The following is a 17,500-nucleotide window of genomic DNA, read 5'->3' on the forward strand; positions in this document are numbered from 1 at the left end:
GGATAAGGTGATAGGCTATGGCCTGTGACTGTATTTGCATATTGTTGATGAATAGGGTTGAGACCCAAGGGGGGGCCTCTTTACCAGCGCAGCCCAGCGGAGGTACAGACACAAGGCTCCGCTGTTGGTATATGTATACCCTGTTTTTGTAACTTTAATTAAATCGTCTTAAACTCAATAACTGTTCTTTGATTCATAACTAATAAGAGAAATACACAACATTAGTGGCGAGCCAGCAGAGGAGTCTAAAAAGGGAAATCTATGTTTGAAAACTGAAGCTGGAAAGGTATGATTGTGTGGAACAGCTGTGTTTTTCAAACATTTTCTTTGAGACTAAAACAACCTTAAAGTAAAGTATCTTATTGGAATAGAAACAAACCTTTCATAATCTTTAATAAGTGGGGTTGGTGAGAGCCGGATTTTGAAGTCCGTTTTTGTAAATATACGATTAGATTGGTAAGGGATTTGAGTGTTTGTATTGGTGATATAGGGCTGAATTTGGTAATTCGCTTTTTTATGTTAAGATATTAGTTGTGTAACTAATAGTGGTATTACGGAATATCGTGAGTGTGTGTGTAAAATTGTGTTTTGATAAAGCGTAATAAGTCATTATTGTAGAACTGTAGCAGAAGTGTGTCTTAGACGCCATTGGCATTTAGACGCCATTTGCATTGTCCTTTGTCCTTTGTCAGCGGAGCTTAGACGCCATTTGCATTGTCCTTTGTCCTTTGTCAGCGGAGCAGAAACACGCACGCGCAGACACGCGCGGACACACACAGGCCTAGATATCTCTGTGAAGGGACCGTGTAAGATTTAGTTCGGTAACTAATAGTTAAATTGCATTGAAAAGAGCATTATTGTTATAGACTAAGAAATCGATTCTTCAGAACTGTGTCAGAGAATCCATTCTTAGACGCCATTGTCTTTGTCCTTGAGGAAGGACACACACAGAGGCCATCTCTATGAGGAAAACGTGAATGCATTGTAGAATATTTGAATGAGATAAATAATAGTTTAACTGGATTGAAAGATTAGGCAGGGGATTAGGCACCCCGAACCTAGTCTTTAACAGGCGGCGGTGGAATTGCAAAGTTCCGAGGGCACGTTAAATATATCTATAGTGCTGGGGAGAGGACTGAAGGCCCCCGTGTCTGATGAAGTATGAATGAACATACTACCGTGGTACCGTCTAGTCGGCGCAGCTGTCGCATGTAGGTGTGTGGGCAGTGCGTGGTACGTGGGCGACAGCCCACACCTAGCGGGATGTGAGAGGAAGCTACACCCGTGAACAGGCAAGGCTGGTGTAAACGGTCAAAGTTTCTAGACCCATAGCGAAGTGGGCTAGGGATCAGACCGTCGGTTCCCACCTGGGCGGCTAATCACCGCTACAGGGCCAGTGTTATACATTGGCAGGGGGTCGCTATCGACTGGGTCACCGGCCGGTTGGGTCGCTCAAGAACGTAAGGCCATATGATATGGCAGTAGCGCTCAGCTCAATGTACAGTCAGGCCACCATAAGCTGAAAGCGACGTACAGCTAGTAGGCGAGTGGTGCTTTCTGTGATCAGGGCTCTGAAAAGGAGACGCCTGGGAAGCAGAGAGGCTGAGATGAGATGTCCTTTGGAAAGGACCTCAGCGGAAAGGGTTCCAGCCTGAGACTGCGCCCTGGGAAGAGGGGAGGTCTGAAGGAACAAAGTGAATCGTGAAATTGTTGTGTCGTGGAAAATAACAGTATTGTGGAAAGCAAAATATATGTTGTGAGACTAATCTTTTCACAGCAGCGGGTTTCCCCTCAGAGGAGAAGGACAAAGACTAGCCCCTCCTTCCCCTACTCCATTTTACACGGAGGAGCAGGCGCATGCGCGTTAGCCGGAGCACAGCTCCGCCTGCTGGACAAAATACGACAAGACATTTTAAAACACTAATCCTCAGGGAGATACAGCTGAGGTCGATGAAACAGTCCGATACATTAATAAATAGATGGTTATAAATGATTGTAATATATTACATTACTTCAATTAATTTAATTAATTACAAATTGATTGAATTAATTATTCAGATCATTTCATTTTCTGTTTTCACAAAACTTTGATCAATTGGTTTATAATAGTCTAAGGATAACGTTTTCTTTCACTGGTTTACATCAATGAAGTGTCAATGACTAAGTCTAATTAATTATGCATTCCTTTCAAATAACAAGTCGATTTCTTTACAGATTGTAATTAATAATTAATCATTTTATTCCTTCCAAATAATAAGTCGATTTCTTTACAGGTTGTAATTAATATTCGTGTTTTACATCTTTTATTTCAAGTTAGGTCATGTCCACAGCTTTTGATTAGGAATAGCAGAATAGTTTGTATTGATAATTAAGCAGTAAAAGGGTTTTTGTAAATCAGTGAATACTTAGGTGTTGACCAGCCTTTGTGATTTGATAATTGTGTTGACCAGAACTGTAATTAGTATTGAATGAGTAATTAAGTGACACATATTCATAAACAATTAGGAAACACATTTAAGTATAAAGTACTTACACAGATATTAGATTTAAGTTAATACTGCACTGACATACACAAGAGGCAAATCTGTTATTCTGAGTTGCAGGGTTTTGTGGGGATGGTTAATACAGTTATATTGGACTAGCATTTGTTTAGCAAATAAGGCAAAATAAGGTGGGTTGTAAGAAGCGTACACCTTATCTAATATAGAATATTGTCAGCATATTGAGCAAGTAGAATGGGGTCAAATTCAACGAAGCTGTTAAAAGATATTAGTGAACATCGTGGAATGTTGGCTACGTTATCCCCTATGGCTGTAGTGGAAAAAATGAATCCTCTTGTTAGGGAAATTAGCAAAATGTCTACGAAATGGAATAGCCGTTGGGCATACATTGAACAGCCGTGGCCGAAAGAGGGCAGCCTTAATTTACAAATAATTGCAACATTGGAAATACTTATCAATGGGCACAAAGCACATCAAAGAGGAAAGATTAGATCAGAGAAACGCAAGTTAGAGTTAGCTATTTTAGATCTATTTAAGGTAGAGGGACAGAAAATAGCTCAGATGGAACCGGAAAAGAAAAAAGAATTGGCCAGAACACTGGAACAGAAATTGAACATTCCATCCCCAGACATGTGTCCTGTCTCCAGTCCCCCTCCATATGCTAAGGCACTGGAGGACCATTCCCAGAAGAAGAAGACCAAGAAGGAGCCAAGGGGAAAAGGGGACGACAGGAGTGACGAGGAAGATGACAGCGAAGATGGCAGTGAAGACTCAAGTGATGACGACAATGCAGATGGAGGCTACAACGCGCAGGTCAGGAAGATGATAGCCACAGCCGAAAGGAAAGGTGGGAGAAGACGCCCGGAGAAAGCGGAAAGAGAGGAAGATTGTCACCGAATGTCATCAAATACATTAAAGAACTGTCCAGTGCTGATTCGGGGTAACAAGATGGAATATCATCCGTGGCATCATACAGATCTGTCTGAAGTGATGGAGAAGCTCCCCGTTCTTCAAGACGGCGGATACCCGTGGACTACTGAGATGGACGTGAGACTGACAGGAACGCAGGCCGCAATGGGAGACCTGAAAAGACTCTTAGCTTTTATTGCAGGATTGGATACAATGCAGGAAATATTGATGAAGGCAGGACTTCATAGATATATCAATACATCAGTTTATGATCCAGAGCTCTTCGCAGCAAACAGAGGCAAACTGTGGAAAGCAATCAGGGAGATCTACCCTACTCACATTCACCCAGACAATATCATTGTGAAGCCACTGGGGGGAGATGAGAATCCCCGGGGGTTTGTGGCCCGTGTGCACTCTCAATGGAGAAGTGTGACAGGGAAAGACGCTGAAGATAACCCCTTAGAAAAATCCATAATCAGGGAAAAAATACAAGAAGGGCTTCCTACCCCAGTTAAGGATAAGCTAGCAGAAGTGGTGGGGCTACGACACATGAACAAAGCTGTTTATATAGACCACGTAGCTCATCAAGTTGAGTTATATCGAAAGAATATTCAGATACAGAAGGCAGAAGACGAAGAATCACTCAGAATATTGACTCATGTGCAATTGACTGAAAGCGAGAGGAACATAGAGGGAGTGCAGGCTTTAGCCCCACAGCAACAGCCACCTGGAGTGCAGACTGCTACTTACCAGTCCTACTCACAGGGGCCACAAGGGGGGTATCCTGCTACTTACCAGTCCTACCCACAGGGGCCACAAGGGGGGTATCCATACCCACAAGGGCCACCAGGGGTGCAAGCGGTTCCATACCAGATGTACAACCAGCCTGGCCAAGGACCACCACCAGGGGGATGGACAGCAGCAGGGAAGAAGATGCTAGAACCGTGTTACCAATGCGACCAGAATGGACATCTAGCCTGTACCTGCTGCAACAGGCCCCAGGGGGGCGCAGGGGGGAGCCAAGGAGGAGGATATTGGCCTCCTACTACACCTGCTCCAGGAGTGATGAACCCTTACGGAGGCCCAGCAGCTGGCCTATAGGGGTGCCCGGAAGATCCGAGTGGGAGGTGCCAGCTGGTGGTGACAAAGAAGCCTGAAGGCGCCACGCACCTCCCTATGTCTAGAGAATATGTGAAGACAATCGGATTTGAGGGAATTAAACAGCTGATTCCTACAACTGAGCTTGTAGACTTAGAGTACAAGGGACAGAGAGCAACTCTGTCAACACTTGTGTCAGAACACACGCCAACAGGGCTGCTAGGGAGAGATGCTCTATGCCAATTGAACTGTACAGTAAAATGCACACCTGACGGCTGTCAGGTGACGGTGCCAGCCGATGTTCAGATTCCATCGACAGCCAGAGTGATTAAGCATAGAACAGACCTACAAGCTTTGCCTTTAAAGGGAGCTGATATAGAATATTGGGTTGATGGGTCTTGTTACGGGGTAGGAGAAACTTTGTGCGCTGGGTATTCCTTAGTTAAAGCACAGAATTCAAAGTTTATTGTAGAACAGGCTGAGGCAGTTCCTCAGCCATGCTCAGCTCAGTTGGCTGAGTTGATTGCCCTCACAGAAGCATGCAACTTGGGAACCGGACGGAGAGTGACAGTGTACACCGACTCTGCCTATGCACATAATGTTTGTCATTTTAATGGAGCTGTATGGAGGGGGTGGGGTTTTAAGAGAACTGATGGTACGCCTATACAGCATCACGCACAGATCATGAAGCTGTTACAAGCCATGATGAAGCCAAAGGAATTAGCCATAGTGAAGTGTGCCGCACACAGGTCTGACTCATCACATGTCACACAAGGTAACAGGGCTGCAGAAGATGCAGCCAAAGCCATTACAGGAGCAGACAAGGCAGGTAAAGGTCTTCTGGTCACACATGAAAAGCAATTACAGGGCATGGTCACACTTGAGGATTTATTGATGTTACAGAGTAGAGTAACTACGTTAGACAAGAACGTTTGGCTAGCAAGGGGGGCAAGTCAGGATGACACAGGTCTATGGAGGAATCATGAGGGGTTGGTTGTAGCACCCTCAGATTTAATAGGCATGTTAATACGGGAAGCTCATGGATTAGCACATGTGGCTAGGGGGGAGGTAAGACGCAAGATCACCAAGGAATATGGGTTTTGGAGTCCATATTTGATGGAACAGATTGACCATGCTTTAGGTCAATGTGGGGTCTGTTGGAGAAACAACATCAGAGTGGGTACACCAGTGGTGTCTGGGCATATCCCTACCCCAATAGGGCCACGGGTGGTGGACAGGGGGGTGGATGTACAGAGTAGGCAGGATGTTGTGCCAACAGGTGCCGAGGTCCCCAGAGAACCTGAGAAGGAGGAGCTACGAGGAGATGCTGTGGTGTTGCCAGAGCCAGTGGCAATGCCAGTGTTACAGCCAGTGACATTACCGGCAGTGCCTGAAACCGAGGGGACAGTGGAAAGCTGTCCAGATGCCAATGAACCAGAAACCAACGAAGCAGAGAGTGTTGACAGTCTGGAGGTCCAGCCTGGGAGTGTCCAAAGCCTGGACACCTGTGCTACTGGGGATGCTGGCGAGTGCCTGCATCATGCTTCAGATGATGCTGAGGGCGACTCCCCAGACCTTGATCAGCGTGGGAGGGGACCAGGCGGCTGCCTGAACCTCAATGACACTGACGGACGACGACCAGTTAGGAAAAGATTAAAGACTATGAATAGGGTAGTGAAGCAGCAGATCAAAGGGAACGACGGGAATGGACAGCAGATGATAGCATGGCTGGAAACGGTCTTAGGGGCATGGGAAACTTATTTTGCTAAGATAGGAGCACCTATTATAGCAGACATGATTTTTGACTTTCTTAGGAGGCAGGGCCTCATTGACTGTTTTTGGAAAATCAGTCACTCAGTCCACGTTAATGAACTTTTCAGAAGACTAGTCCTCACCTGAGGTGAAGATCTATGCATTAATGCATTCCCTTTGTCCTGTGCTTACTGTTGGAGAATTATGTGTTATGATAACTGAATGTCATTATTTGTGTATTGTTTGTTTGTTTCTATATCGTGTGATTGAGGTCAGTTGAGAAGTGATGTGGTGGTTATACAAAGCTAGGAGAGAGGTTCTGTTCCTAGCGCAACGAAAATGGAAGCTCCTGACTATGAAAGTGTTATCAATCTGAGACAGCGGTAAAGGCTGTTCTCCAACTGGGTACACGTGCTAGTAACCTCTGACCCTGACGCTTCAAGGACAAAGAAAACATCGGTCGTTGGAAGTTTCTGTATTGATTTGTGCATGATGAACTGTGTTTAGTTTAATTGTGATTGTTATTTTCAAGATTCTTTTTATTATTGGTTCCTAATACTGGTCCTGGGTTGGTCTGTGTTATTGTGTTTCTTGTGTTGTGTGTTGGTGTAGTTTTTCTGTTTGTTGTTGTTTATTTTTTAATTATTATTTTTTTTATTTTTATTTTTTTTTTTATTATTTTTTTTTTTGGATGTTTTGTGGGGTTTTGTGTTTTTGTTTTTGTTTTGTGGTCGTTTAGTTTCGGAACACCCTCTGGGTGGTCCGAGGGGGGATGTGTCGTATATTTCTGCTTAAACACACACATTTATAGATAGTATGATAGGGGCACATATATATGCTGAAGGGGAGTGTTGTGCAATGTTGTGTGTAGACAATCTCTTGTAATCTGACCAGCCCTCGGACTTGGGGCCGTGGTGACATCACAGGGGACGGCCCTCATGGCCATCTGGATAAGGTGATAGGCTATGGCCTGTGACTGTATTTGCATATTGTTGATGAATAGGGTTGAGACCCAAGGGGGGGCCTCTTTACCAGCGCAGCCCAGCGGAGGGACAGACACAAGGCTCCGCTGTTGGTATATGTATACCCTGTTTTTGTAACTTTAATTAAATCGTCTTAAACTCAATAACTGTTCTTTGATTCATAACTAATAAGAGAAATACACAACATTACCCTTAAATATAATCCCAATTAGATATTAATCCTCAGTTATTCTTCACAACTGACCAAACCTCTCACTCATTGCGCGGCAGATTCAGACTGTATCATTGTTATTTTCACACACGACAAACATGTGACATGTTCCAGTTTTATTCTTATTCTATTGAATTCTTAAAAAAAAAATAATAATAATAATAATAATAATAATCCGGTTTCAGACGGTTTTGATAAAAAAACGTTTCTATTTTTATAAACCCCGGTTTTCGGTTTAACCGAAAAACCATCCATCCCTAACACACACACACACACACACACACACACACGCGCGAGCACGTACACACACACACACACACACACACACACACACACACACACACACACGACTGTGACTAAGGATAGTCAGCATGGATTTTGAAGCTTTCTGAGAATAGGGTGGTGAAGAAACACATGGTTGACACACACACACACACACACACACACACACACACCTGGTCTCGGCTATATTGGTGGCGATCACAATCTTCCTGACTCCTGGAGGTGGCCTCTTAAACACCTGAATGGGAGAGGAGAGACGACATCACTACATCACTGAGATAGGACTGGTCATCTGTACTGGAGAGGTGGAGGGGGAGGGGAGAGAGAGAGGGAGAGAGAGAGAGAGAGAGAGAGAGAGAGAGAGAGAGGAGGGGGAGAGAGAGAGGAGGGGGAGAGAGAGAGAGAGAGGAGGGGGAGAGGGGAGAGTAAGCGGGGAGAGTGAAAGACAGGGAGATAGACGGAGACAGAGAGAGAGAAGAGAGATAGAGAGGTATAGAGAGGAAGAGGGAGGGATAGAGAGAGAGAGGGAGGGAGGGATAGAGAGAGAGAGGGAGGGATAGAGATCGGGAGAGAGGAGAGAGTAGGAGGGGAGAGAGACAGAGACAGAGAGAGAGAAGAGAGGTAAAGAGAAAAGAGATATAGAGGTAAAGAGAGAGAGAGAGAGAGAGAGAGAGAGAGAGAGAGAGAGAGGAGGGGGAGAAAGAGAGAGTAAGCGGAGAGAGTGAAAGACATGGAGAGAGACGGAGACAGAGAGAGAGAAGAGAGAGAGAGAGGTATAGGGAGGAAGAGGGAGGGATAGAGAGAGAGAGGGAGGGATAGAGAGAGAGAGGGAGGGATAGAGAGGCCAGGCCATGCTCACCGAGGTCTGGGTGACAGTGGGCATGAGGGAGTGCAGAGGGATGATAACGAACCGATCTGCAACAACAACATCATGGTTATTTATACAAGTAGTAATTGTAGTGTGTGTGTGTGTGGTGTCTCATTGTTGTAGCTTACTGTGTGTGTGTGTGTGTGTGTGTGTGTGTGTGTTAAAAAGGCTTTGGAGGACTGAGTGGTCAAAGCGGCCAATCACTGGCCAGCAGAGGGCGGGACCAGGAAGTACGAGCGGAGAAAGAATACTGGCAGGTTGAGCAGGAATTACAAGCGGAGAAAGTTGCGAATACCTATTAGTTTAGTTAACCCATTAGAGTTTAGTTAAGTTTGTTATGTATCGTGAGTAGTGCGTCCACGATAAAAACCACAAGTTCACGAATCCATTGAAAAATATAGATGGTAACCTGGCCTGGTTGTTGTATCTATGCATAAAAGGACATCATAGTTCTAACTGGACTACCCACAGTGATTTGGACTATCCACCAGTCAAGTTTATATCTATATTTTTCAATGGTCCTTCGAGCCGGATAGGCAAATTGCTGTGGAAGATGCAACACCCTAAGCCAGAGGAGATGGTCACCCGACCCAGAAGACGGGGAATAGTTCTAAGCGGACCAGGGTCCCAGAGGCGGCTCCATACTACAGAGGTAGGGCCCCTCCCCTCCAGGGCCGCATCGCCGATCAGCCATGGCAATGCACCAGACCAGAGAGAAATATCCAAGGAGTGGGACCAGCTGACAAAGGAGTGGGACCAGACTAGACAGGTATGGGGACTTGTTACTGCACTGAAAGAACTGAAGCAACAGAACAAAGAGCTCCAGCAACAGTGCCAGAGCCTGGAGGCAGGTATGAGAGCCCCATCCAGGTCTGCAACCCCACAGATACCTCCACGTTCCCGCCTGCCACCAAGCCCATATGATCGGCAAGAGAGGTGGCACCCAACACCAGCCCGGATGCAACCAACTGGATATCCTGCTGGCCATGGAGAGGAGTACCTCCCCCCTCCTAACCATGTTGAAAAGCTAGCAGAGGATCTCTCCCACCTTAGAGTTTCACACCAGGTGGAAGAAGACCCCTCTCACACACCATACTATTCTGCCTCTCCCCACACAAGCTACCCCTGTGCAGACCAGTATGGCCAGAGAACACAGTCACGGTCAGGCTACACACCACGTGACCCCTGGGGTGGGTATCCAGATGGAACAGAGAGAGGGTACACCCTGCATCATCCTTACTATGCAGAACCACCACCCCCCAGAGAGCGTACATATAGAGGACCCAAGCCATCGATTCCACAACTGACGTCGCCAGATCCAAGAGAGTTCTCAAGGATGAGGATTGCACTGGAGAATATCCTCCCGGATGATGCCACGGAGCGGTACAAGTTCCAGATCCTCACAGACCACCTGAGATGTGAGGAGGCGTTGCTCGTGGCAGATTCTTATAGTTACTCCAGACAGCCTTACACAGACACCATGTTAGCCCTCACCAAGATGTATGGGCAGCCTCACAAGCTGGCTGTGCAACGCATCGCAGAGGTGATGGATGGTCCAGATGTCCGCAGTGGAGATGCGAAAGCCTTTCGCCTGTTTGCCCTCCGTGTACGCTCACTGGTGGGCATGTTAGAACAGCTGGGGGAGAGAGGCCTTGTAGAGCTGCATTGTGGTTCCCACGTCCACAGATTGCTGGGTAAGCTACCTCATGACCTCACTGCCAGCTTCAAGAGGTTCATCCACCCCCTGAGAGTAACCATCCCCATGCTCATTGACTTTGCTGAGAGGCTAGAGTATGAACTCGAAGTGCAGGAAGAAATAGTTCAGTGTGTCAGCTACGAGAGGGACGAGTCATCCAACCGGAGGAGGGAGAACCAGAGGGACTCAATGCAATACAGCAAGACCACCACCATTCTCCTGGGTACCAATGAGACTGCAGCGACAAGTCCCCCCACAGTTCCTGCATCGGAGCCTTCAGCCAGCCACCAAAGCAATGTGGAGAAAGGGAAAGCCTATTGTCCATACTGCGACAACACCAGCCACTTTCTGAACAATTGTACTAACTTCAAGCAGCTGAACAAAGAGCAGAAGGTGGCATGGATCAAAGGTAACAACCGATGCTGGCGCTGTGGCCGCGGTCATCACGCAGCTAAGTGCACACTGAAGGCCCCATGCAAGACTTGCAACAGAAGACACCTGATTGTACTGCATGAAGTGAACGAGAGAGCAGAGGATGAAGTGCCAGCAACGGATATCTGTCTCGTGAACACACCTAGCCAAGTCCTGTATGTCGACCGCCCAGTATCCAACTGTAAAGTGCTCCTGAAGATCAGTAAGGTCATCATAAGAAATGGAAACAGGTCATTGAAAGCATATGCTATCTTAGACGACGGATCAGAGAGGACCATCCTTCTCCAGGCCGCAGCACAGAAGTTAGGCCTGAAAGGCAAGCCAGAAGATTTGGTCCTCCGCACAGTCAGACAGGAGCTGCAGGTGCTTCACGGGGCGGCCGTATCCTTCACCATATCCCCCGTTGCTGAGCCAAAGAAGAGGTACAAGATCCAGAGTGCATTCTCCGCCGAGCAGCTGGGTCTGGCAGAGCACACCCATCCTGTCGGTGCACTACAGCAGAAGTACAAACATCTAGCCTGGTTACCTCTCCAGCCACTGAATAGAGTTCATCCAGTGTTGCTGATCGGCTCTGACTACACACACCTCATCACCCCCATAGCGCCTGTTAGATTGGGCCCGCCTGGTGGACCAGCTGCGGTGAAAACACAGCTGGGATGGACTCTGCAAGGCCCAGCTCAAGACATCAAGCTTGATCGTGACCAGCCACAGTGTCTCTTCACATCCACAGCATCCCCGACAGACCCGTCCCCTCACGTGGAGAAGTTGCGGCAGATGGACGTGCTGCCGTATCGTAGTGAGAAGTTGGCCGTGAGATCGCGTCAAGACCAGGAGGCCGTGCACCTCCTTCAAGAACAGACGGTGAGAGTGAACGTCAATGGCATTGAGCGCCACGCCACACCCCTACTTCGAGTCAAAACCATGCCACAGCTACATGCCTCACCGGAAGCTGTGCTCCCGCAGCTGAGGGGAATTGAGAAACAGTTGGCTAAGGATCCGGAACAAACTGCTACTTACCCGGCAGAGATTCACAAACTAGCAGAAGCAGGCTACGCTGTGAAATTGGAGCCACATCAGGTGGAGAAGACAGAAGAGGCATGGTATATACCACACCATATAGTCCAACACAATGGAAAGAACCGGGTGGTGTATAATTGCTCCTTTCCATACCAAGGCCACAACCTCAACGAGCTCCTACTTCCAGGGCCTGCCTTAGGCCCCTCACTTCTGGCTGTGCTGTCAGAATCGTGTCGCTACAAAGTTTTTGTGGACACTCGAGTGGCGGAGATTCAAGGACTAACAGGGTCTGCCACATGGCGATACGTGCCATCAAGAGTCAACCCAGCTGACGACCTCACGCGAAGACTCGCCCTCAAGGACCTGAGTGATGGCTGCAGGTGGACCCATGGCCCAGCATTCCTGAAACCGCCACCAACAGCGTGGCCTGAGAAGCCGGGTTCACCCGGCAACGAGCTCGACCACGAGATGAGACCTGCTGTTGCTGTGCTGACAATCTCAGTTTCATCGCTGTCAGATCTACAGCAACAACAGACCCTGCGTGACTACCTGGAAGTCATTGCCCGCCAGCTTCATGGGGCGGCGGACCCGTCAACTTCCCTGACAGCTGACACTTACGCTGTTGCCGAACTGGAAGCCCTGCAACAGGCACAGAGAGACTCCTTTGCGGATGAGGTAGCCCAGCTGAAGGCCAGTAAACCGGTGGCAAAATCCAGCCGCCTCATGGCACTCGCCCCATAGCTTGACGAGGCTACAGTACTCATCAGAGTGGGTGGACGTCTCCGCCGCAGCAGCGACCTCGCATCAGACGTGGCGGACCCTGATCCCATCACCCCCAACTGTCTCCGCATGGGGCGGCGGGATGCATCCCTACCTCAGGTCGTTTATGAGGGTCCCAAGACCCTAGGTCGCAGAAGATGGCGATATAGCCAGACATTGGCTGACCACTTTTGGAAACACTTTCTCAGGCACTACCTTCCAGGACTCCAGGCCCGTCAGAAATGGAAATCATCAGCCTCCCTGCCCTTCCTGAAGAAGAGTGATCGTCGCTGCTTATCTGGACCCTCTGGCCTTTTCGGATGTTCAAATTCGCTCTGTGAATTTGGGGGCGGCTGTTAAAAAGGCTTTGGAGGACTGAGTGGTCAAAGCGGCCAATCACGCAGGACCAGGAAGTACGAGCGGAGAAAGAATACTGGCAGGTTGAGCAGGAATTACGAGCGGAGAAAGTTGTGAATACCTATTAGTTTAGTTAACCCATTAGAGTTTAGTTAAGTTTGTTATGTATCGTGAGTAGTGCGTCCACGATAAAAACCACAAGTTCACGAATCCATTAAAGCCTTTGATGGTAACCTGGCCTGGTTGTTGTATCTATGCATAAAAGGACATCATAGTTCTAACTGGACTACCCACAGTGATTTGGACTATCCACCAGTCAAGTTTATATCTATATTTTTCAGTGTGTGTGTGTGTGTGTTGTCTCGTTGTTGGAGCTTACTGTTTGTTTGTGTGTGTGTGTGTGTTAGGGATGGACGGTTTTTCGGTTATACCGAAAACCGGGGTTTATAAAAATAGAAACGTTTTTTTATCAAAACCGTCTGAAACCGGATTTTTTTTTTTTTTTTTTTTAAAGAATAAAACTGGAACATGTCACATGTTTGTCGTGTGTGAAAATAACAATGATACAGTCTGAATCTGCCGCGCAATGAGTGAGAGGTTTGGTCAGTTATGAAGAGAGAAATGCGCTATAGAAATAAAATGTGATTTGATTTGATATCAATCAATCAATCAAACTTTATTTATGTTCTATAGCACAAATCATGCATTGAATGAAACTCCAAGTGCAGTATTTACTAAACCACAATATAATAAAACAAGAGCTATACGGATCAAGAGTGTTTGTGCACAGCGCCACTGTGTGTGAAGGCGCTACTGAAAGTGATGACAGAACGCATGTCTCAGAAGACACTTAGTGACGCAAAGGTAGTTCTGTATTTATCTCTATCTGTATTAGTACATTTATTTTGAAAGCTCTATTTTGACAGCTCTACCATGGGCACTTTTATTTTGATGGGGCATTCTTTGTTGATTGACTTACGACAGTTCAGGACGAGTCAGTCTCGCGGCATGTGGTTTTTATGAGTAGTATGTTCACTGCATAATTCTAAGTCTAATATTTCAGTGATTATTGAGCAGTATTCAAATATTTAAATACATTGAGCAGCAGCTGAAACTTTGTCTAAGAACCAAGATATTGAGAAAGCAGTTCATTCAATGAAGACGCTGTTCCAAGAGATGATCATGTGTTTTCATGTATGGTGTAGCTTACAAAAGTCTGCCTTTCCACTTATATTTGTGAAACTAAGTAGCCTAAATGTGTTGCGACTGTGCTTACGGTGTTTTAATGGTGTTCGACATGTGTATTGTAGCAGTAGGGCTCAATTATTTGAAATTGGCGGGGTTTTTTTTGTTTGTTTTTTAACGTTTTTTTCGGTTAACCGGAAAACCCCGGTTTTAGTCTTTGACGGTTTTTCGGTTTCAATAATTGGAAACCGTCCATCCCTAGTGTGTGTGTGTGTGTGTGTGTGTGTGTGTGTGTGTGTGTGTGTGTGTGTGTGTGTGTGTGTGTGGTGTCGTGTCTCGTTGTTGTAGCTTACTTTGTGTGTGTGTGTGTGTGTGTGTGTGTGTGTGTGTACCTGATTTAAACATCTGCTGGGCCATGAGGAGGTCGTTGAGACCGCTGATGTTGTCCCAACCCGGCAGGAAGACCAGAATAGCTCCTTCCTGTAACCCCACACACACCACAGCGTTACCAACACACCTTTTTAGGGCTGGGTATCGCCACTGATTTCCCAAAACGATTTGATTCCGATTCACAGCTCCCGATTCGATTCGATTCGATTCGCTTCCGATTCGATCTAGTTACAATATACATTTTTTGCTTAAATATGAAAGAGATTCTCCGAACTAATGCTATAAATGGTTCAAGGAACCCTATAACATGTAGCATTGTTAAACATATAAATGAATTGACTCCAAAGCAGTTACATGAATGTACTTTTTATTTACATATGACTTTGCTTTTGTCCAGCTCATCTCTATAGTCACATTTTTTAAATCCAAAATGCACCCAGACATCTGACTTTAAGCCTGGTGGTGACTTGAGTGTCCCTGCCATCGCCATGTTTTTAGATTTTAGTGTTGAGACCTCACGTTGCGTGAGATATGATAAATTCTTGTAGCGCGAGATCTGGCCACGAGATCTCGTTGCGGGTTGAAGCTGCAAGCAAAAAATAATAATAATAAATTTTAAAAATGATCGACCTCGGGATTTATGAATCGATAATCGCTCATTTAATGAAGATCGATTCAGAATCGGGAAATCGATTTTTTGAACCCAGCCCTACACCTTTTCTTTCTTCTACTCTCGCTCTCTCTCTCTCTCTCTCTCGTCCTCTCTCACCTCCCTCCCTCCCTCCCTCTCTCTCTCTCTCTCTCTCTCTCTCTCTCACCTCCCTCGCCTCCCTCCTTCTCTCCCTCCATTCTGACAACCCAACACACTCACCGGCTACACAATTTGTCAAATTAATAATAATAATAATAATAATCATAATAATACTTCATGTATACTTTATTGATCCCCAAGAAGAAATGATATTTTTGCAACCTGAGGCAGTACACGCACAGCACACACACACAGTACACACACAGCACACACACACAGTACACGCACAGCACACACACACAGCACATCACAGCAGCAGGGAGAACAGAGGTCTGGGGCCTATTGCTCAGGGTCAGCCCCCGTCAGGCACCCCTGGAGCAGTTAGGAGTTAAGTGCCGTGCCCAAGGGCACAACGGCAGTGGTGGTAGGATACCTTAGATGTGATGCCAACAACCCTCCAGTCACCAGCTCACATCCGGCTCCCTCCTGGGGTGGGGATCGAACCCGTGACCTTCCAATTGCTGGCCAGCCTCTCTAACCCTAGGTTGCTGGTCAACCTCTCTAACCCTAGGTTGCTGGCCACCCTTTCTAACCCTAGGTTGCTGGCCACCCTCTCTAACCCTAGGTTGTTGGCCAGCCTCTCTAACCCTAGGTTGCTGGTCAACCTCTCTAACCCTAGGTGTCTGGCCAGCCTCTCTAACCCTAGGTTGTTGGCCAGCCTCTCTAACCCTAGGTTGCTGGTCAACCTCTCTAACCCTAGCTTGGCTGGCCAGCCTCTCTAACCCTAGGTTGTTGGCCAGCCTCTCTAACCCTAGGTTGCTGGCCAGCCTCTCTAACCCTAGGTTGCGGCAGGTAGCCCGTTAATTGGGCTTCATACGAGGGTTGGCTGGTATCTAATTTTGGACACAATTAAACCGTCTCCAAATGTATGTGGTTTACGGTTTCAGGACTGGATCATTATTATTTTCACACAACAACAAAAATGGGATCCATGTTCCAGTTTTATTCTCTGAGCAACATCAGAGACAGACGTTAACAACATTAACAACATCTATAAAGCTACAAATATGAAGCTTGAGTGCAAATATAGCAGGTAGCCTATCGGCCTAAATACAGAATAGTGCATGGACATGACATTCATTCTCCGCCATCTGTCAACCAAACGGAATGAAATATAATAATAATAATAATAATAATAATAATAATAATAATAATAATAATAACATAATAATTAATAATAAACAAAATAACAATAAATAACAAAAACAGAAGTAACGAAAATGGCCATAAAAGCGTATCCTACAGACTGCAACGTTAGGCTATACTTCAAGCCTATTCTCGGTTTTTAGCCAGAAAAACAAGTCTGTTTACTTTTACTTTTCTTTTTTTTATGACGGTATTGACAAATACCGTTGCTATTTTCGGTATAACCTTAAAACCGCCCAACCGTACTGCATACACACTTCTCTCAACGCAGAAAACAGTAATGTAGAATAGTGTTAGTGTGTACAGTTAGGTGTGTAGTGTTAGAGTGTAGAGTTAGGGGTGTAGTGTTAGAGTGTAGAGTTAGGGGTGTAGTGTTAGTGTGTAGAGTTAGGGGTGTAGTGTTAGTGTGTACAGTTAGGGGTGTAGTGTTAGTGTGTACAGTTAGGGGTGTAGTGTTAGTGTGTAGAGTTAGGGGTGTAGTGTTAGGGCCAATCCCAATTCCCTTTTCTACCCCTATGGCTCGTTTTCGAGTGTCACTCGATTCGAAGGCAAGGCCTTCGAATACGTCACAAGCCCTACCCCTTGAAATCTAAGCCCTATGAATTGGGACAGCCCTTCACGGCGCCTACGTCATCAACAGTGGTTTAGACGCGGTACGGGTGACGCGTTGTGTTGCCGAATTCTCACATCTCCTGTGACCGGAGGAGATAGCAAAGATGGCGGCCGTTAGCATCTATGATAACATCCTCCGCAGTATCTAGTCTATTTCAGTCACAGACATGTTCAACAACAACACGTTTTACAACAAGGAAGGGATACAACTAATAAACATGTTAACTCACTATTCACCTTGTTATACAACAACTACTACTACAAGTGTCTATGACTACTGTTAATGTTAAATCCGTGTGGAGCTAATGCTATCGCGTCTCCACAGGCTAAAGTACAACACTGATATCCTTAACTTATGTCCTAAACACACTACTGTCATACAAGTCGTACCTTCTCCTTGACATGGACATAAACACCTGCTACCTTCTTTGAAAGAAATCGCGATTTATTCAGTGAAAACTAGTACATGATAGCACAACATAGCATAGCAT

General features: G+C 46.2%; 1 protein-coding gene across 1 annotated transcript in view; it reads right to left on the reverse strand.

Annotated features, from left to right (window-relative positions):
• dhx36 (DEAH (Asp-Glu-Ala-His) box polypeptide 36) overlaps window positions 1–17,500 on the reverse strand; it is a gene marked incomplete at both ends in the record, with an annotated part of 60,623 nt that overhangs the window by 23,135 nt on the left and 19,988 nt on the right. Inside the window, 3 exons of the mRNA XM_080531661.1 lie at window positions 7,910–7,974; window positions 8,596–8,651; window positions 14,443–14,530. Of these exons, the coding sequence (XP_080387787.1) occupies window positions 7,910–7,974; window positions 8,596–8,651; window positions 14,443–14,530 (209 nt within the window). The remainder of the gene's footprint in view (window positions 1–7,909; window positions 7,975–8,595; window positions 8,652–14,442; window positions 14,531–17,500) is intronic.

Source organism: Nansenia antarctica, assembly GCF_963989245.1.
Source record: "Nansenia antarctica genome assembly, chromosome: 5".
Taxonomy (NCBI): domain Eukaryota; kingdom Metazoa; phylum Chordata; class Actinopteri; order Argentiniformes; family Microstomatidae; genus Nansenia; species Nansenia antarctica.